The sequence below is a fragment of the Phoxinus phoxinus genome, assembly GCF_949152265.1.
Source record: "Phoxinus phoxinus genome assembly, chromosome: 5".
Taxonomy (NCBI): domain Eukaryota; kingdom Metazoa; phylum Chordata; class Actinopteri; order Cypriniformes; family Leuciscidae; genus Phoxinus; species Phoxinus phoxinus.
This window is the reverse complement of record NC_136880.1, coordinates 19,124,692-19,145,894: the sequence shown is the minus strand read 5'-3', so window position 1 is coordinate 19,145,894 and position 21,203 is coordinate 19,124,692. Positions and strand designations below refer to the sequence as shown.

The window sequence follows — 21,203 nt, the reverse complement described above, 5'->3', positions numbered from 1 at the left end:
GCGTACTGCCTGCGACAACGCAACTAATATTTTGCCTGTCCGTTTATTTAATCAAAAAGACAAAAGGCGTCTATATTATTCTTATTTTAGTTTATTATTGTATAAATAATTGTACTATATTCTTGCTAAATAATAAATTAAAAAACAGGTAATGAATATTAAAACAGTAAAGTGACGTTGCTTAGTAACCTCACTGAAGCGCCCAATAACAACATACCTAGTTAATATTTATGAGCCAAGTCTTCGCCGTAGAACAAGAGAGTACAAGGTGGACACTGGCGTGATGAGGATAAATGCTGTCAATGTCAGAGAACAGGTCATGGACCAACACAGTTCTAGACATTATGTTTATAGAGTAGAGCAGAGATGTTTGATGAAAATTACCGCATGCATCAACCATGGCATCAGCTCACGTGAAATAAGAGTAACGTTAACTTATCTTTCTTACTTAATCTGTCAGATTCATAGGCCAGAATCATCAGAACGGCTACAAATTCTACGTAAAATGCCTGTATTAACCCATTCATGCATTAATATGACAACCTCTGTCAGGATCCCCAATTTCTCATGTGTTTTTAATTCTCTTAGGGCATGAAAAACTAGATACATTTTTATTTTACACATTTTTCAAGAGATTTTCAGATGTCTACTTGAGTGGACATGGGTTTTTGGTTTAATTGAAGAGATACTCTATTACTTAATACAGTAATAACAGCAATATTGTGTGTATTTAACAAACCAATTAATACAATTCTATCAAAATCTATTAGAAAACTATAAAATACAAAAAATATAAATGCAAAATATTGCAAATGCAATTGAGTTTGTTCTATGAAGAAATTGATACCAGTTGAACTTCGCGTGTCTTTGATATCAGAACATGAGGACGTGATTCCATCAAAGATGTCTATTACCGGTGAAGGTATAACTCCCTACGGACACCGCAACAAACTGAAACTGCTGCTCAAGTCCTTGGAAGAGGAGTTCAAGGTAATGGAGAGCTAGGGAAGTGTTGCTATACAGAGACTCAAGTGATCCAAAGGTGGCAGCGGCTGGGATTGACGTGAGGACTGGTCGGAAGTGGAAGGCTGAGGAGGCTGTTTGATAAGCAGAGGCAAGATTACATCACATAAGGCTGGTGGGGATGGTAACAAGAGGCAGGGCTGGACTGGGTTCCTTTTCAACTCCCCACATTGACACCACCAAAGGGAAGGAAAAGCGCTGCCTAGTCCAGGAGGAGGTGAGAGCAGTGGTCGAGGAGGAGAGAACCTGCAGGACAGTAGGAATAAGGCAACAGGGTGCCTGGACATGATGGGAGAATGTGATCGAGAGGAAGGTGACATGGGCGGAGCTGTGGAAGACAGAGCCAGAGCGGATCAAGTTTCTCATCCAGGCGGTATACGATGTGCTTCACAGCCCATCAAACCTTCACATATGGGGCAAAGTGGAGTCAACCAGCATGCCCACTGTGCTCCAAGCGTGGAACCCTAGAGCACATTCTGAGTTGCTGCTCAAAGGCACTGGGAGAGGGAAGGTACAGGTGGAGGAATGACCAGGTACTGAAGGCCATTGCTGAAGCCGTTGCTACAGGAGTCGAGTGGGCAAAGCGCTTCCGCCCCTCAAAACAAGCCATCGCCTTCGTCAGAGCTGGAGAGCAGCCAAAACCAGCCGCAAAAACATCTGCAGGTATCCTGGCCACTGCGAGGGACTGGCAGCTGTTGGTGGACTTGGAACGGCAACTCAAGTTCCCCAACCACGTCCACCAAACAAGTGGTTCTGTTGGAGCTTACAGTTCCTTGGAAAGACCGCTTGGAAGAGGCCTTCGAGAGGAAGCTCACCAAGTACAAGGGACTAGTCAGCGAGTGTCGACAAGCCGGATGGAGAGGAAGGTGTCTCCCAATAGAGGTAGGATGCAGGGGCTTTATAGCCCGATCCCTGTCCAGAGCCTTCAGTCTGTTAGGCATTGATGAAGTGAGGAGGAGAAGAGCCACCCGCAATACCACTGAAGCGGCAGAGAAAGCCTCAAGATGGCTACTGCTCAACAGAGGAGATCCATGGGGGCAGGGTAGCTAGATTTGCCAACTGGACACAAGCTGGAGTCTAATCAGCCACAGCTGGGTCGCCTGGATGAGGGAGTATGATGTTGAAAGATCCGAAACACCCAATGATTCTAGGAACATCACTGAAGATGTGTCCAGTAGCATCAGTAGATGTATTTGCACAGCCTGGAAACCCAACTCTGACTATGTGGATAACACAGACGCTCCATCCAGTTTACCAGAGTACGTCGATTTACCCATACTCATGTATACTGTATAGCTCTCCTCTCTGAAAAAACATCAGACTAAAATCTTGATCTATTGATGTTTTCAGACTGTGGAAAAAAACAAGGATGAGGTGTTTTTAAATCTCATCTGAAATGAGCAGTGCTGGGGGTAACGAATTACAAGTAACATGCATAATGTAATCAGATTACAGTAAAGTAATGCATTAAAAGTAACCTACCAGTAATCACAGTACATGTGCAACTATGCCATCAAAACCCATGCATATGCAAGAAAATGCTTTTTGAATAGCTGTGTCCACTGACCTCTATGCATGAAAGGGTTCATTCTGAAAGCGAGCTTTTAATATGTATATCCAGATTATAAATTGCTTAGAACTATTTCCTAATATTCACACAGGTTACTTCATTTAGCAATTACTGACTATTTGCAATGCATCTGATAATGTTTTGATACTTTTAGATATATAAATATATTTGATGACCTGCTGTTAGACCTAGTATATATTTGACTTTACGAGGAAACAAAAATATGCCCAAAAATATATTTCTCATGTGTTTTTGAGAAATTAGTATTCTGGTCAAAGCACTGCTCATGCAGCAAGTAGGTTGATCCTGCAGTGACACAATTAACAAAGACTTCCTTGTCTTAATTCAAAGGATTCTGCTCATGAATTTTTGTATCAGCCTACACACATTTGTTTCATTCCTATTGTATGAAAAAAAAGTGTTTATATAATCTCATCAGTTCAATAAAGAATGTGGGTTTGATCAACAATCAGTATAGTCCAATGTAAAAAGCTTTGACAATGTTTTAATAAGAAATGTTATTAAACTATTTTATTTTACACTGCGTTTAATTTTGTAATAGAGTTCACTGGAGGCGAGTTGCAGACGAACCCAAGCGCAGTTTATTTATGTCCAAACGTTAGCAAAACAAAGACTTGACTTGACTATTATCATAAACATAGAAACAACTCACCACACAGCGGTTACAGGGACAATACTAGACAAAGACACATGGCAAAAATAAGGGCTTAAATACAGAAAGACTAGTGACTAAACAAGACACACCTGTGAACATAATCAAGACAATTAACCAATGACAACATGACACAAGAGACTAGGGAAGCACATGGCAGGATCACATGAGGGCAAGGGAATCACATGACAAGACGGGAAACATGACTGTAACATGAAACATGAACCCAAAACAAAACTATACATCACGGATCCCCCCCTCTATGGGCAGCTTGTGACGCCCAACATAAAACTAAAACAAAACAAGAGAGTCCAGGAAGGCAGTCTTGGGGGAGGGGCCGTGAAGGGGACAGAACTTTGACCGTGGAGCATGGGCGATGGTGGCTGGCTAGGACACCTCCAATGCGGAGCCTGCAGTTCAGGAAGCCTGGGCTGAGCCTGCAGTTCAGGAAGCCTGGACGGAGCCGGCAGTTCAGGAAGCCTTGACGGAGCCGGCAGTTCAGGAAGCCTGGGCTGAGCCTGCAGTTCAGGAAGCCTGCGCGGAGCCAGCAGTTCAGGAAGCCTGGGCGGAGCCTGCAATTCAGGAAGCCTGGGCGGAGCCTGCAGTTCAGGAAGCCTGGACGGAGCCGGCAGTTCAGGAAGCCTGGGCTGAGCCTGCAGTTCAGGAAGCCTGCGCGGAGCCGGCAGTTCAGGAAGCCAGGGCTGAGCCTGCAGTTCAGGAAGCCAGGGCTGAGCCTGCAGTTCAGGAAGCCTGGGCTGAGCCTGCAGTTCAGGAAGCCTGGGCTGAGCCTGCAGTTCAGGAAGCCTGGACGGAGCCGGCAGTTCAGGAAGCCTGCGCGGAGCCAGCAGTTCAGGAAGCCAGGGCTGAGCCTGCAGTTCAGGAAGCCAGGGCTGAGCCTGCAGTTCAGGAAGCCTGGGCTGAGCCTGCAGTTCAGGAAGCCTGGGCTGAGCCTGCAGTTCAGGAAGCCTGGGCTGAGCCTGCAGTTCAGGAAGCCTGGACGGAGCCGGCAGTTCAGGAAGCCTGGGCTGAGCCTGCAGTTCAGGAAGCCTGGACGGAGCCGGCAGTTCAGGAAGCCTGGGCGGAGCCGGCAGTTCAGGAAGCCTGGGCGGAGCCGGCAGTTCAGGAAGCCTGGGCTGAGCCTGCAGTTCAGGAAGCCTGGACGGAGCCGGCAGTTCAGGAAGCCTGGGCGGAGCCGGCAGTTCAGGAAGCCTGCGCGGAGCCAGCAGTTCAGGAAGCCTTGGCTGAGCCTGCAGTTCAGGAAGCCTGGGCTGAGCCTGCAGTTTATGAAGCCAGGGCGGAGCCGGCAGTTCAGGAAGCCTGGGTGGAGCCGGCAGTTCAGGAAGCCTGGGCTGAGCCTGCAGTTTAGGAAGCCAGGGCTGAGCCTGCAGTTCAGGAAGCCTGGGCGGAGCCGGCAGTTTAGGAAGCCAGGGCGGACCCTGCAGTTCAGGAAGCCTGGGCTGAGCCTGCAGTTCAGGAAGCCTGGGCTGAGCCTGCAGTTCAGGAAGCCTGGGCTGAGCCTGCAGTTCAGGAAGCCTGCACGGAGCCGGCAGTTCAGGAAGCCTGGGCGGAGCCGGCAGTTCAGGAAGCCTGCGCGAAGCCAGCAGTTCAGGAAGCCAGGGCTGAGCCAGCAGTTCAGGAAGCCAGGGCTGAGCCTGCAGTTCAGGAAGCCAGGGCTGAGCCTGCAGTTCAGGAGGCCAGGGCTGAGCCTGCAGTTCAGGAAGCCTGGGCGGAGCCGGCAGTTCAGGAAGCCTGCGCGAAGCCAGCAGTTCAGGAAGCCAGGGCTGAGCCTGCAGTTCAGGAAGCCTGCGCGGAGCCAGCAGTTCAGGAAGCCTGGGCGGAGCCGGCAGTTCAGGAAGCCTGCGCGGAGCCAGCAGTTCAGGAAGCCTGGGCTGAGCCTGCAGTTCAGGAAGCCAGGGCAGACCCTGCAGTTCAGGAAGCCTGGGCTGAGCGTGCAGTTCAGGAAGCCTGCACGGAGCCGGCAGTTCAGGAAGCCTGGGTGGAGCCGGCAGTTCAGGAAGCCTGCGCGAAGCCAGCAGTTCAGGAAGCCAGGGCTGAGCCTGCAGTTCAGGAAGCCTGCGCGGAGCCAGCAGTTCAGGAAGCCAGGGCTGAGCCTGCAGTTCAGGAAGCCTGGGCGGAGCCGGCAGTTCAGGAAGCCTGGGCGGAGCCGGCAGTTCAGGAAGCCTGCGCGAAGCCAGCAGTTCAGGAAGCCAGGGCTGAGCCTGCAGTTCAGGAAGCCTGCGCGGAGCCAGCAGTTCAGGAAGCCTGGGCTGAGCCTGCAGTTCAGGAAGCCAGGGCGGACCCTGCAGTTCAGGAAGCCTGGGCGGAGCCTGCAGTTCAGGAAGCCAGGGCTGAGTCTGCAGTTCAGGAAGCCTGGGCTGAGCCTGCAGTTCAGGAAGCCTGGGCGGAGCCGGCAGTTCAGGAAGCCTGCGCGAAGCCAGCAGTTCAGGAAGCCAGGGCTGAGCCTGTAGTTCAGGAAGCCTGCGCGGAGCCAGCAGTTCAGGAAGCCTGGGCTGAGCCTGCAGTTCAGGAAGCCAGGGCGGACCCTGCAGTTCAGGAAGCCTGGGCGGAGCCTGCAGTTCAGGAAGCCAGGGCTGAGTCTGCAGTTCAGGAAGCCAGGGCTGAGCCTGCAGTTCAGGAAGCCTGCGCGGAGCCAGCAGTTCAGGAAGCCTGGGCTGAGCCTGCAGTTCAGGAAGCCAGGGCTGAGCCTGCAGTTCAGGAAGCCTGGGCTGAGCCTGCAGTTTATGAAGCCAGGGCGGAGCCGGCAGTTCAGGAAGCCAGGGCGGAGCTGGCAGTTCAGGAAGCCAGGGCGGAGCTGGCAGTTCAGGAAGCCAGGGCTGAGTCTGCAGTTCAGGAAGCCAGGGCTGAGCCTTCAGTTCATTGGCATGATCATTAACATAAACATAGAAACAAACAACTCACCACACAGCGGTTACAGGGACTAAACTAGACACATGGCAAGCATGAGGGCTTACATACACAAGGGCCATTTATCAATATGCGTTCTTGTCTGTACTTTTGTTCTTGTGGACTTGTGAAACGTCATCAGTCGCTGCCCAAGTACTGTTCCAATTCAAAGTTCACATCTAGCCAAGTCCAGTTCAAATCCCAGATGTGTTCTTGGTCCGCCCCTTTTATCGAGGATGCATCGAGAGGTGACTTGTGCGGACTTGAGACAGCCAGGTATCCCAGAACGCATCTCATACCAACCAGCAAGCGTCAATTGCAGAAGAGAAAACCTGCGTAATTTAAAAAATACTGTTATTGTGTCTAGAAATGTAGTTTTAAGAGTTTTTCAGACGAGAATGTAATTGTTTAAAGCTCAAATCTGTGGTTTATTTATAAAGATAGCATCTATTTAAAAATTGTGAAGTCCAGGCGATCACCACCAGGTGCGCAGCACCCATTAATCCCGCCTGGAACAGCCTTGCCTCGGCTAGTTCTTCTAACGTTTGTCTCTGTAGTGGTTAAACATTTAATTTGTCTTGTGTATATCTAACGGGCGATCTTTGGTTTCATTAATATATAATTTGTTCCGTGGCAAATCGGTTTGGCTGAGGGCGAAGTGACGTTTTTTAAATTTATTTAGGCTATTAACTTGTAGCCTACTGGAGAGCTGACTTATGTTTGTTTTGTTTGAGCTGACTTATGTTATGATTGACACACCTGTGAACATAATCAAGACAATTAACCAATGACAACATGAGTCATGACACAAGAGACTAGGGAAGCACATGGCAGAATCACATAACAAGACAGGAAACATGTCTGTAACATGAAACAGGAATAAACAAAACAAAATTTTACACATTTCTGTTTAGCAGATGGTTAATGACAGAAAATAAAAAAAAGAATAGAAAAATCTGATTAAAAAAAAAAATTCTGACGTCGCCAAAAGTGACGTCAGGGATGCGATGGAGTAAAAGATGCTCTGCCCGAGTGGAGAGAGAGAGCGAGCACGCATTCAGTCAGAGACTCACATCAGCAGCATCACAAGATGGGCAACGTTCAAGTGAGTAAAACAGTGAAGTGTCTTTTTCGCACTTTTCACTGTTTCTTTTACTACAGCTGACGATATTGGTTGTTATTAGGTTGCTACGTAAGCATATTGCTAAGACTAAACGTGTTTATGCGCAAATGAGTTTCTCGCGTGAAACCCCGATGTTTTGTTTTGATGCTTTAACAGTTTTTCCACACGTTTTATTATAAACATTACTAAACTTAATGTTTTTAAAGTGTTTAGTCATTGTTTCCCATGATATATTAATTTTATATTTACTATAGTCTTGTATTTTACTGTGATGTGAGCAGTAGTTACTTGTCATGAGAAGAAGAATGTTTATGAAAGAATAACTGTTTTGTTTTCGATGAGTGCACATTGTTGTTATGGCAGTGGGCGAGGCAGAGGAAGGCTTACTCTGTTCCTGTCCTTTCCCAGAGATCCCATGACTCAGCTGTGTGTGTTAGACACAGAACCCCTCCCCACTCAGACTACTGCATTGTGATCTAATCCACAAACCCTTGAAAAACATCCTGATGGGTCCCTGACCACATCTTTGTACAATTTAAAAGGAATTAATTGTTTAACCCATTTCAAAATCTGTACATTTTATTTAAAACTACAATATCTAATTGCACAACACATGATTTTTCTTACACAACCTTCATTTCAGCCCACAATAACTCCTTTTGAAGACTTTGATGTGATGGCAGACATCAAGACAATCCGTAAGGCCTGCAAAGGAATGGGTATGTTAAATAAAAATAATCACTGTTGGAAAATACTGACACAAATAGGTGTTTGCTTTTTTTAACTTACAATATGATGTAGCACTTTTAAAGTCAGCATTAAACAGAATTTGCTACAAATTTTACTTCAGCGTTGGGATCTATGGTTGGGATGTATTGAAAAAGAATATTGAACAAGAAAAAATTGAGGGTGGGGCTTGATTTAATGTCCTCCTCGCCGTCATATTTTAATGTAATATTGCAGTGATTATTATAAATGATTTCCACATGCACATTATTATTTAAAATAAATATTTTGTGCCTTCATAATCTTAAACAAACTTCCTCTCCCTCTTAGAGACATTTTTTGATGATGATGATGTGTTTACTGGTGTGAGGGCGGGACAACCTGTCTCTCACATGAGATCACAGCAATAGCAAATCACAACCATCCAATCAATTCCCCATGGACAAAATCAAGTCCTGCCCTACATTTTTCTTTTCTTTTTTTATTAGTATTTTTATTATAATTTTTACATTTGACAAAAAAAGCTAAAGAAAACGAGATACATTTAGAAAATATATAACAACGACCATATAAATTATTATTATTAATAATATATCCTTTGCGTTTTTGAAAAGTTTCATGCACAGACATTTTCAAAAACGATCCCCGTTCACTCCGATCCACGAAAACGATATTATTCAGGCCAGTAGATGGCGAGGTCACTTTGTAAAGAAACACTATGCGCCTGAATACGTAACATGCGTACGCATGAATTCACCGGTTTCACAAATTCGTTTTTGTAGTTTAAATGGAGTCGATAACGGTGACGTTTTCAAAAACTTGCACTTTGAAACCTGTTTTCAAACGTTTCCATTTTCAGGCCGTGTAAATGACAGATCAAGACGCATAAAAATGTCCATATTTAGTTGAAAACGGTGTTGTGTAAAAAAAGAAGAGTTTTTTTAGCCTGTGAGTTGTGGGGCTCTTAGGGGGTGTTTACACAACACCATGACATTGCCAACTACTGGCCTGGCATGCATGATACAGCAGTTTTAGTCGTTTTCGCAGATCCGTGTGAACGGGGATTGCTTTGACAACATTGTTGCCTGTATGCAATTTTTGTTTTTTAAAACACAAAGGAAAACAACGTTTCCATTTTTAGTACATCGTTGTCGTGTAAACGTACCCTACATCTGATAGAGGAATAACTGACATTATGAGGTATAAGCTCATCTCCTATTGTTCACAGGGACGGATGAAGAGACCATCATTTCCATTCTAGCAAACCGCTCTGCATTCCAGCGAATGGAGATTAAACAAGCCTACTTTGAAAAATATGACGATGTGAGTCAGATCTTTGAAATGTTTATTGACAAATGCAAGCACATCCTTTATATAATTGTGTTTTTGTGAAAAGTACAGTATATATGCTGATCTAATATGCCATAAATATAGTTTGTCTAAATTTAAAAGTAGGGTTGGCAATTTTTGGAGAGGCTAGCAATAGCGAGCTAGCTTTGAAAGCATAAGATCCCAACCTCCATTGAGAGCGTCTCCAAAGCCACGCCTCCTTCAAAACACATGAACACGCTCAGCAGGGAGCAAACAAAAGCATCACGAGAGACGGTGTTAAACTACCTCATGTCTCAAAGCACATAACTCTACAATAATAATGAACATAAACATCTTAAAGAGCTCTGACCTGTACCACCTGACTGCTGCAGATTCATTTATGCAATGATTGGATGAACATTTTATGGTCCTACACCTTCCACAGACTGTATACATATAAATACATTTAGACCTCTGATTGCTATCAGGATGTAAAGAGACTTTCAACCAGCATAGCAAAAAATGTGTCTGCAACAAATTGCATACCCTGCCTTTAAAGTGGCTTATAAGAACAAACACACTAATCTCATATATGACATACGCCATAGACCAGTGGTTTCTAATTTTCCTCTCCCTGCATCACATTGCATTGATTTAGACTGCATTAGGTAACTGGAGTAGTTTCTACCATTATGCTTTCACCCTTTTAATAATTGTGCAGAGCTCATGGAAAGCTGGAGTATTGTATTGAACCATAGATGTTCTTTATATCCATTCTCTAAATCGACTAAAATGTTCATAATCAGCTTTATAACAAATTTATATCTCATACAATCCCTTAAAAATGTAATGTAATGAGAACTACGTTTTTTAGGTTAAAACTTAAAGTATTTTTAATTAATAACTTTTACTTTATATCATAATTCATTGATCGACTGAAACAACATACATCTATTCGAGTTTTGAGTTTCTGGTTTGTTCTTTCGGTCTGTGGCCACATTGGAAAGGAGTTGAAGGAAGTCTTGAAGAATGAACTCACAGGAAGCTTTGAGAACGCGATTATAGCCATGCTGGACCCGCCCAACATCTTCATGGCTGAAGAATTGAGGAGAGCCATGAAGGGTGCTGGGACAGATGAGGACGTGCTGGTGGAGATCCTCTGCACCAGCACCAATCAGGTTATAATGCACATCTGTGGTCATAATGTACATCATTAGATTGAGAGAATAGTCACACAAATTTCAAGCATCATACATAGCTGAAAAGAAATCATTGCTTGACTGTAAGCGTTACTTACACAATAGATATTTTTTCTTTAACAGGATATTTTGAATTGCAAAGAGGCATATTTGCAAGGTAAGCTTTAATCAGATTCAAAAGATTTTGTGAAATATAAAGAGTCTTGATTTTATTGTTGACTCATCATTGATACTATGAAGTGCTCATTGCTGTGATGTTAATATTATTACTAGGAATAATACATTATTATAGTCATGTAACAGGTCTTTTGATCTCCAGTGCACGAGAGAGATCTGGAGGCTGATATTGAAGGTGACACTAGTGGAGAAGTGAGGAATCTTCTGGTTTCTCTCCTAGAGGTAAAATACGAATATACTAATGCGTTCATGTCCAGTAAGTTTGATACTTATAGTAGCAATGATTTGTACTGATAGGAAGAAAGAATGTAGAAGTGCATAAATGGGGTGGATACTTGTACATTCAAACACTTTTTTTCAAATGTTCAGAGGGGCCTGAGGCCACACATTTTCCTAATTTAATAAAACATTTTCCATAATAAATTACTTTATGAGCATAACAAGACTATGGCTGTGTCCGAAAGCTTATGCAGCTGACTTGTTGCCTCGCTGCCCTATCAGGGAGTGAATTAGCAGGCAGCGTTTGCATACGAAGGCATCTTATAAAACAGATTTCAGAGAGGCAGCGTAACGGTTTAATGATCTACAGCAAGATCGAGAGAGCTTTGGTGATAATTAAATTTTTATATATTTAGCTTAAAGCCACACCGTGGACTTTGTGACCTAAAGAGTTGACGCATACGAGTCATTTTAAATGATTCCTCAGGCCAATATACAGCGTTTGACACTATTAATGCTCCAAGCGGGGCTGCCCTCTTGAAATACCGCCTATGTAAGTTTGGAGAAGACGGACCGTCGTTGGCCAGGTCATGTAACCTGGAGAACGTATCGCTTTACGGCCGTCCATTTATTAAGTGGATAGTCTTCTAGACTTTTGCGACAGTGCTGCGGCGCTTGTGGCCTCTAGGGGCGCTAGACGTGAAAGTTCCGCAAAAGTTCCGCGGTGTGACTTTAAAGGGGTTGATTATGATTTTATTTTTCTATCTCTAGTTAGTGTAATGTTGCTGTTTGAGTATAAACAACATCTGCACAGTCACGATGCTCAAAGTTCAAAGCAAAAGAAGGTATTTCATCACCAACTCCTAGAATTTACATAAACTCCGCCCCCAGGAACACGATTTATAGATTATCAAGACAGAATATGCTAATCAATGACTATTGATAACTACACATAAGCTACATAAATTCATCAACTAACCATTCAGAGACGTCCTGTTGCATTCTACATGTTGTCACTTCTTCTTGAGTCCCCATCATTGTCTGACTCCGGTTTGAACATAAAAGGCTAAAAGTTTGTAAAAATGTTCAGTGCATGTCTGCGTGAGTTAAAGAACACGAGTTCTTGAAGCTCCGCCCCCTGAGCAGCAGTTCGTTTGCATTTAAAGGAACAGGTGCGTTTTTGCTCACGCTCAAAAAGTGACAACTTTAACATGCTATATAAAAATATCTGTGGTTTATTTTGAGCTAAAACTTCACACACACACTCTGGGGACATCAGAGACTTATTTTACATCTTGTGAAAGGGGCATTATACCACCCCTTTAACTGTCATTGCATGGACCGCACAGGATTGTGGGATATCAAAGGCAGCGAAGGATACATCCATCCTGCCTTCAAAAACCAATCAGATGATGGCATCTCAGGAGACAGGAAGTGAAGCTAACATTGGATTTAGAAAGTGCCTTGATGTCTACCTTTGAATGCAGCCTCAAAAGGCAGCATTTTTAAGCTTTCGGACGCAGCCTGTGGTAGTCATGAAAACTTGCATTCCATCGCCACTGAATGAAACGATCAAGGCTTTTGTTCACTGGAAGTGGAACATGAATGGTGCCAAAGTCCCTTAAAGAATTAAGTGTTATTCTATAGTCTTTGATGGTGCAAAATTCTATTCCTAAAGTTTGTATTTGCTTGCTACTGGATCTGCAGTATCAGTTTCATAGTGCAGTATCAATGTTGGTGTTATTTGCTATGAACAACTGACCTTCACTTGCAGGCCAGCAGGGATGAGTCTTATGAAGTGGATGAAACTTTGGCTGAACAGGATGCAACATCATTGTTTGAGGTGAGGATAACTCTGATGTTTAAATCTCTGGGTTTAAGTATAACATTTTTAATAAGTACCGGTACGTTATTTTTGTTTTGCCAAGTCCATGATCTTCACGCAGAATTGGCATTCTTATAAAACGTTTCCACAGGAGGGTTATATTAAAGCAATAAGCCCCGGGAAGCCATGTTTTACAGTGGATTTAGAACAGCTAAGGGGCGTTGTTAGGCTTGACACGGAGCGGAGTTTAAATACTAATGTAATGCTGTCACAGGTGTATGTTTGTTGAGTAATTTACAACGGCTTCGAATCAGAATCAAGGACCAGAACTATCCATTTTATAATATATTATATTATCCACTACCCATAACTCCCTTAAGTCTGTACTGCCTTAGTCCCAACTTACTTTGTGTATACTATTAGTATTGGTATCGTTAACTAAAACTGTTAAACATAATTTGGTCATTGAAATAAAATTTAATATAAATATTAGATGGAAAAACTTAAAACGAAAATAAATTATTTTATGTTTAAGTACTTATAAAAGTATTTTGTGTTTGGTTACTTATAAAACTGATAAAAAGCATGTAACACTATTGAAACTAATACTACTAAAAATAACAAATTACTAAAACTTAAACTTAAATTAAATACTGAAAATATAAAAATAAAAGCACTAAAATATCAGTTGTCCCTTACAGAACAAAGAGGTCAGATTCACAGACAAACTAAACGTATAATTGCTCTTAATTAGAAAAATATCAATGAGCCAAGAATTGGAATGTGGATTAAAGAAATGGTGTCAAATATGGCAATGGAAAAGATAACATGCATTGTCAAAAATAAACAAAATGCTTTTGAATATATATAATCTGGTGACCTTTTGCTAACTTCTTAAGGCACAATGTTAATGTTGGAAACCTGCTACAACAAGAACAAGCTCTGAGGGAGTAGGGTTGCATGATCTTCTGCATAGATCTGTGAAACACTCTCTACCTGATTTAGGTATCACCCCGGGGACTACCAGAACAGGGTAAAAAATGTTTGTTGTGTTAAAGGGACATTTCATACCTAAAGTGTACATGCTAGTACCTAAATAGTACATATTAGTAGTTTCTGAAAGGGCACCATCACAAGTGACTGCTTTTGTACCTTTTTTCAGAAAGTATAGCTGGTTTTGTGTTTTGTAATTGGGCTGGTTTTGGAATATATTCGATTAATTATTTGACTATCTTTGTCAAACAGACCTGGCTAAATTATTTGTGTTGCTTGAATGAATGAATGAATGAATGACTACGGTTGGTTTTCAACAGGCAGGTGAAGGACGTTTTGGAACAGATGAGTCCACTTTCAGCTACATCCTCACTCACAGGAACTACCTACAGCTTCAGGCCACCTTCAAGATATATGAAACTGTACGGTCAAACGCCAGCTATGCCCAACGCTGCTTTACAACAACTGTTTCAACATTCCTTCTGAGTTTCTGGTTTCTCTTTTGTTTTCTCTCCATAGCTCTCTGGAACAGATATCCTGGATGCTATAGACAGTGAGGCTACAGGAACATTAAAGGACTGTTACATTACTCTGGGTAACTATAACCATCCAAACTCTGAAAAGCCTTTAGGAAATGTGTTCCTTCTTTTGAATCAGAGTCATGTTGCTGTTCAAAGTAGTGACCGTAAGCTACTTTGAAAGGATAAAGCTATTTGATAGCCTTTTCTGCTTGCAACACACATCACACTGTGATTTGTTTTTGTTTGAACAGTGCGATGTGCTAAAAATCCGCAGCTATATTTCGCCCGTCGTCTGAACGCTGCGATGAAAGGAGCTGGGACAGACGAGGACACGCTCATACGTATTATTGTGGGACGCTCTGAGGTAGAGATCATTCTGGACTTGATAACACAATAAATACAAAGACTCTTTTCACAGAAATACTGGAAATAACAATCATATTTTCCTTTCCACGTTCACATTCACCTCTAGGTGGATTTGGAGACCATCAAGGACATGTACTTGGAGAAATATGATGTTACCCTAAAGGATGCCCTGAGCTCAGAGTGTGGCGGTGACTTCAAGCGCCTCCTAATGGAAATACTTCACTGAGTCACCGTCAGGTGGAGCCAATAACTAATAATAAAAAAATATAGAATGATCATACAACACTGCCTGAAAATACATGCACAATCACTTAGGATCACATCTTTGTGTCAAGGGAGCACACATGTGCTCGATTTTGATAAGTTGAAATAAAATTATTATTGCCATAACACTTTCCTAAAACTAAAGAGTTGCTCAGTTTGACTGTTTTAGAGTCTTTATTGCAGTAAATTTGACTTCTGCATTAACTCATTACACACGTGCCTTGAGAAAAATGTCATGAGCAACAGCTCAGTATTTCATCATCCATTTCTTTTACAAAACAAACTATGGAGCCCAAAGGGTGGTCCTTCGTTTAAAACTCTGTCTTTGTCAAGGGATCTTTGTATCTATAATCCAAATATGTATGTCTTTAGTATATTGTACCAGTTACATGCTAATATTAAAAGCAGCTATCTTAAGTGCTAAGATTGTCAGTACTTCAGTGCTTGACGATGCTTTTTAACACTGGGCATTTCTCTTTTTGAACATCAGTTGTTGTTATACGGTGGTGCCTGTTAATATTGTAAAGCAGCACTGTCAACCTATTATTGCAATGCTTCAGAATATATATAAATATATATATATTATTTAAAGATAATGTAAAAAATTGCTTAATAATATCAGAGATAATAGAGACCACTAGAAGCCAAAGAATATTGAGTATATGGCAAGCCGTTTAAGCATTTGTATTCTTCCATTGGTAAGGCAAGCCGCTTTGACTATCCATTAATATATTTTGTATAGTTACAGTTGTATTTTGACGAGTCATATTTCTAATTTGACTAGTCAGTATGATAATTATAGATATCTGAAATTATAATTGCACTAGTAAGAAATCTGATTCGAGATATCTATAAATACTTTGAGAAATCAAAACTATTTGACATGACGTCATAGATATCTTCAATTGACGTGTCACATATACGCAAAGGTAATTAAAGATTTCTCTAATTCAGTTTAGACTAGTCACAATTATATTTTAAGATATCTGAATTGTACCTGCTCCTAGTCAAATCTACTGTTGTGTGATGTGAGACTAAATTTACTCCTCCCTCTCACCAGAGTTGCCCTCCCTGCCTAATGCTTAGTGCTAACAACAGTAGTCTGCTTTTGTTGTCACGGAAAGAAAAGCTGCTGAATGAATTACTTCAGGAATTATTAAATAATATCTGAATGCATTCATATGGTAAAAGGTCTCCAGCATGCATGTATGTAGCGCTGTGATTTTAATTGAATCATGTTGCAAAACGGACCAACTAAAGTGCAATGTTCAATAAAGACAGAGAACCGTAAACTGCTCGTCTGAATGTATTTATTATATATTTTGAAAAGACATGAGTGAAGAACAATGGAATTGACCCTTCCCAGGGAGCTTGATTGACAGGTGATCTGACCAATAATACTTCGCCATCCGCCATTTTGTCCGACAAAGCAGTCAGGAGAGTTAGCAGATTAACATGGGAGGATTTGAACTTGAAAAACGGAGTGTACTGACGCCTTTCCGCTGTTAAAACAATATTCCTTCTTATGTTTATTTGATGCTATAAATTAACTAGAAGGAAGAGATGATTGGTTCACGAGCAGCTTTAACTGAGGCTCTACAGTGATCTGACAGACACATTAAAGAGCCACAAAACAGTATTTATTGTTTAAATTTCTTTAAAAAAATGACCAAATTTGAAAGGTGAGACTTTTTAAAATATGTTTAATATCAAAAGTAACCGAAAAGTAACCTGGTCTGTCCTGTACTGTCAGCGTGTTGTCAGTCTCCTCTCTGCTCCACAATGTATTTCTCACTGCGTGAGAACATGGTGTGGCATTAGAGCGGCGTAGCTTCCCAGCTAACACAGTACGTTGTGACGACGTCGTCAGTTAGTCGTCATTTGGTCAGCGTGACATTACTTTATGACAACGTTGTGAGGGCGTCGTGGTAAAGTTACATTTTTTATAATCTTGGCAATACCGTTCCAGAAACGAATTATGATTAGTACAGCCAGGGGTATTTAATGCTAAAACAGCTTGCCATAACCAATGAGCATTAGCTGTGTCGTCCGCAAGTCTCCCATCGCGCGTTTTGATCAGCGCAGTCGGTGGAGAGCAATTGCGCCTGACTGCAGAATCCGACACGTCCGCCTCGCCTTCGCGAGAGTTTTTTTTACATCAGCATGACATTAGAGCAAGTCGAACTACACTCAGACACATTTCTAACCGGCATGCATCTGGTGATCACCGGTGATCCTAAACTAACAACCATCTCGTAATTATGGCAAATGCAGTGCCTGCAATTGCTTCCTTCTTATCTGAGAAAACCAATAATATCAGAAAGGCGATCTGCATATCCTCGTGTGCACTGAGGTCAGACAGATCAGACCACATCCTCAGAAAGTTACTATGTCTGATTTCGAAGAAATTAATGGTAAGATTTTGGAAGAAACAGTACAGCAGCCTAAAACATCAACCTGCGCCCTTGACACACTCCCCACTTCCTTTTTCAAAAGTGTGTTAAACTGCTAAGAAGCATATCTCCTAGAAGTGGTAAATTCCAAACTTCTCTCTGGGACATTTCCAAAGTCCCTTAAAACTGCAGTTGTCAAGCCCCTCCTGAAAAAGAGCAATCTGGATAGCAACATATTCCTGGCATAGCAGCAATCTGGATAGCAACATTGCAACAGGAGCACTTATTCTCCTGGATTCTCCTTTTCTCCATTTACACCACATCACTGGGACCCATACAGGCTCATGGTTTCTCTTACCATTGCTATGCTGATTAAACACAGCTCTACCTCTCATTTCAATCCGATGATCCCACAGTAGCTGCATGTATCTCAAGCTGTCTGGCGGACATCTCGGCATTGATGAAGGAACCTCATCTGCAGCTCAACCTGGCAAAGACTGAGCTTCTCGTCCTCCCTGCCAACCCGTCTCTACAGCACGACTTCACTATCCAGCTAGATTCAACCCCAATCACCCTATCAAGGTCGGTCAGAAATCTTGAAGTAATATTTGATGAACAGCTGACCTTCACAGACCAAATTAGAAAGACAGCTCGATCATGCAGGTTTGCACTGCACAACATCAGGAAGATCAGGCATTTCCTAACTGAGTATGCAACACAACTTCTCGTCCAGACCCTGGTTATTTCTAGGCTTGATTACTGCAATGCTCTTCTGGCTGGTCTTCCATCATGTGCAACTAAACCTCTACAAATGATCCAGAATGCCGCAGCCCGTCTTGTCTTCAACGAGCCCAAAAGGGCCCACGTCACTCCTCTGTTCGTCTCTCTGCACCGGCTACCACTCGCTGCTCGCATCAAGTTCAAGACATTGACGCTTGCTTACAGATCGACCACAGGCTCAGCTCCCTCCTACTTTCACTCGCTCCTACGAGTCTACATCCCTACCAGAAGCCTGCGATCCTGCGATCGGTCAATGAGTGACGGCTCGTGGGACCATCACAGAGAGCCACAAAATCACTCTCAGAACATTCTCATTCATGGTTCCTTGCTGGTGGAATGATCTCCCAACCCTCGTCCGGAATGCAGAATCCCTGACCACATTCAAAAGACAACTGAAGACTCATCTCTTCTGTGAGCACTTAACAGAAAAAATAAAATAAAAATTCCTTCCTTTTCCTTTAATCCTCCCTTGTCTGGCTTATGCTACTCTGAGCAATGCCTGAACTTTGAATTTTGAGAACTCCTTGCATTGTTTTTGCCTCTTCACGATGACTCGCTTGCTTTAGTCCTCATTTGTAAGTCGCTTTCAAAGACGTCTGCTCAATGACTAAATGAAAATGTAAACATTGAGCAATTACAGACCGATCTCAAATCTTCCTTTCATAGGCAAGATCATTGAAAAAGTTGTCTTCAATCAGCTGAACAAATTCTTAAGCTCAAATGGACATTTGGACAATTTCCAATCTGGTTTCCAACCACATCACAGCACAGAGAGCTGCTCATAAAGATAATAAACGATATTCGTTTAAATACTGATACAGACAAAACATCAATTCTGGTACTACTCGACCTCAGTACTGGATTTGACACTGTCGATCACAACACTTCTTGACAGGCTGAAAAACTGGGTCGGGCTTTCTGAGATAGCCTTAAGAGGGCTAAGATCATACTTAAAGGGTTAGTTCGCCCATTTAAGACATGAAGTTGTATGCAATCCTTACCAGACCTATAGTGCATACACACTGACCCACTCTGTGGTAACCTCCCTGGTCAGAGTTCTGGCCTCTGGAAGTTTTTCAAGGAAGTAGTCCTGGTTAGTTTCCGGAGCCACAAAACTGTGCGTTTTTACGTGAAAAAATTATTGGCGTTTCAAAGCTTGATTAATTAACATCACAAAAAACACGCCCGGCAAAATTCATACCTCAGTTTTAATCGGCACTATTTTCTTTCCATTTCTATCAATCCGCACTGCTGTCGACGTCAACAGTGCGCACGTTCCGATCAGCTGTAGCTATGAGACAGCTTTGGCTGGTTGCCATCGGTTACTCTGCGGGAGCTAAAATATCCAGAATCAAGGATTTTCGTGTGTGCAGTGCTCACTTCAGCGAAGACGATTACATCCCCAACCAAGTAGGAAAAAGAAAAAAACACATTTTAAAGAGTTTTGCTTTACCAGTAGCACGGGTAAGCTCTATTTACTAACTTTATGATCCCATGTCTAAACTGTACGGTAAACAAGCTGATGTTTAGACTCCAGTGGAAATAACGTGAAAAGAAGTCTAATATAAAAACAGTATATACAATTTGCTGAGAAAACTATATGAACACACACACAATTGAGTTCATAAAGGTATCCCTTTGGCGTTGTGCTAAAATTACTTTCATCATCATCTGTTCTGTCTGACATTGTGCTAAAATTGGTTTCATCATCAGAAGTTTCGTAGTCAGACATGTTGTCAGCGAGTCGCGCTATCAACAGCTGATCGGAACGTGCGCACTTTTGACGTCGACAGCAGCGCGGATTGATAGAAATGGAAAGAAAATAGTGCCGATTAAAACTGAGGTATGAATTTTGCCGGGCGTGTTTTTTGTGATGTTAATAAATCAAGCTTCGAAACGCCAATAATTTTTTCACGCAAAAACGCACAGTTTTGTGGCCCCGGAAACTAACCAGGACTACTTTCTTGAAAAACTTCCAGCGGCCAGAACTCTGACCACCAGGGAGGTTACCACAGAGTGGGTCCGTGTGTATGCACTATAGTGCTGGTAAGGATTGCATACAACTTCATGTCTTAAATGGGCGAACTAACCCTTTAAGAGGGAGAGATTATTATGTGAGTATAAGAGACCACAGAGACCATGGAGTGGACATCCATGACATGCGGAGTTCCTCAATTCTTGCGCCACTCCTGTTCAACCTGTACATGCTCCCAATGAGCCAAATAATGAAAAAGAACCAAATTGCTTACCACAGCTTTGCAGACGACACACATATCTACTTAGCCCTATCGCCTAACGATTACAGCCCCATTGACTCTGTTCCAATGCATTGATGTAGTTAACAGTTGGATGTGCCAAAACTTTCTTCAGTTAGACAAAGAAAAAACAAGTCATTGCGTTCTAAAACAAAGATGAAGTTCTCCAAGGTGAACACATACCTTGACACTAGGCGTCAAACAACTTAAAATCAAGGAATCTTGAAAAATATTGCAAGAATTAGATGCTTTGTTTCCAGTCAAGACTTCGAGAAACTTGTCCATGCTTTCATCACCAGCAGGGTGGATTATTGTAATGAACTCCTCACCAAAAGACAGTTGCAGCTCGTACAGAACGCTGCCGCCAGGATTCTGAGCAGAACCAGAACATATGAACATATCACACCAGTCCTCAAGTCTTTACACTGGCTCCCAGTTACATTTAGGATTGATTTTAAAGTATTATTACTGGTATATAAATCACTCAATGGCCTAGGACCTCAATACATTACAGATAATGCTCACTGAATAACTTAAACCTAACAGATCACTCAGATCATTAGGATCACATCAGCTAGAAATACCAAGGGTTCACTCAAAGCAAGGTGAGTCCACTTTTAGCTATTATGCCAGCCGCAGCTGGAACTAGCTTCCAGAAGAGATCCGGTGTGCTCCTACAGTAGCCACATTCAAATCCAGACTCAAAACACATCTGTTTAGCTGTACATTTACTGAATGAGTACTCTGCCACTGTATGTTCGACTGACTACACTGTATTTTATTTTTGCATCCTCATTTTGATTCTAAACTGAACTCAAATGGCACTGAGAATTGGGTAAGAGACAAACATAAATTTCTTAATTGGGGAACTTGAGATGAAA

General features: G+C 42.4%; 1 protein-coding gene across 2 annotated transcripts; it reads left to right on the top strand.

Moving 5' to 3' along the window:
- The first annotated feature begins 6,972 nt into the window (after window positions 1–6,972).
- anxa13l (annexin A13, like) lies at window positions 6,973–16,184 on the top strand. 2 transcript variants are annotated; one of them, XM_079612708.1, is made up of 11 exons: window positions 6,973–7,275; window positions 7,937–8,012; window positions 9,248–9,342; window positions 10,338–10,508; window positions 10,653–10,686; window positions 10,849–10,928; window positions 12,700–12,768; window positions 14,064–14,165; window positions 14,263–14,338; window positions 14,516–14,628; window positions 14,737–16,184. In XM_079612708.1, exons 1-11 carry the CDS (start codon window positions 7,261–7,263, stop codon window positions 14,854–14,856), a joined length of 951 nt encoding a protein of 316 aa, XP_079468834.1. In that variant the 5' UTR covers window positions 6,973–7,260; the 3' UTR covers window positions 14,857–16,184. The 2 variants fall into 2 exon arrangements, with proteins under 2 accessions (XP_079468834.1, XP_079468835.1); XM_079612709.1 differs by having other exon boundaries at window positions 6,975–7,275; window positions 10,341–10,508.
- The last annotated feature ends 5,019 nt before the right edge of the window (window positions 16,185–21,203 follow it).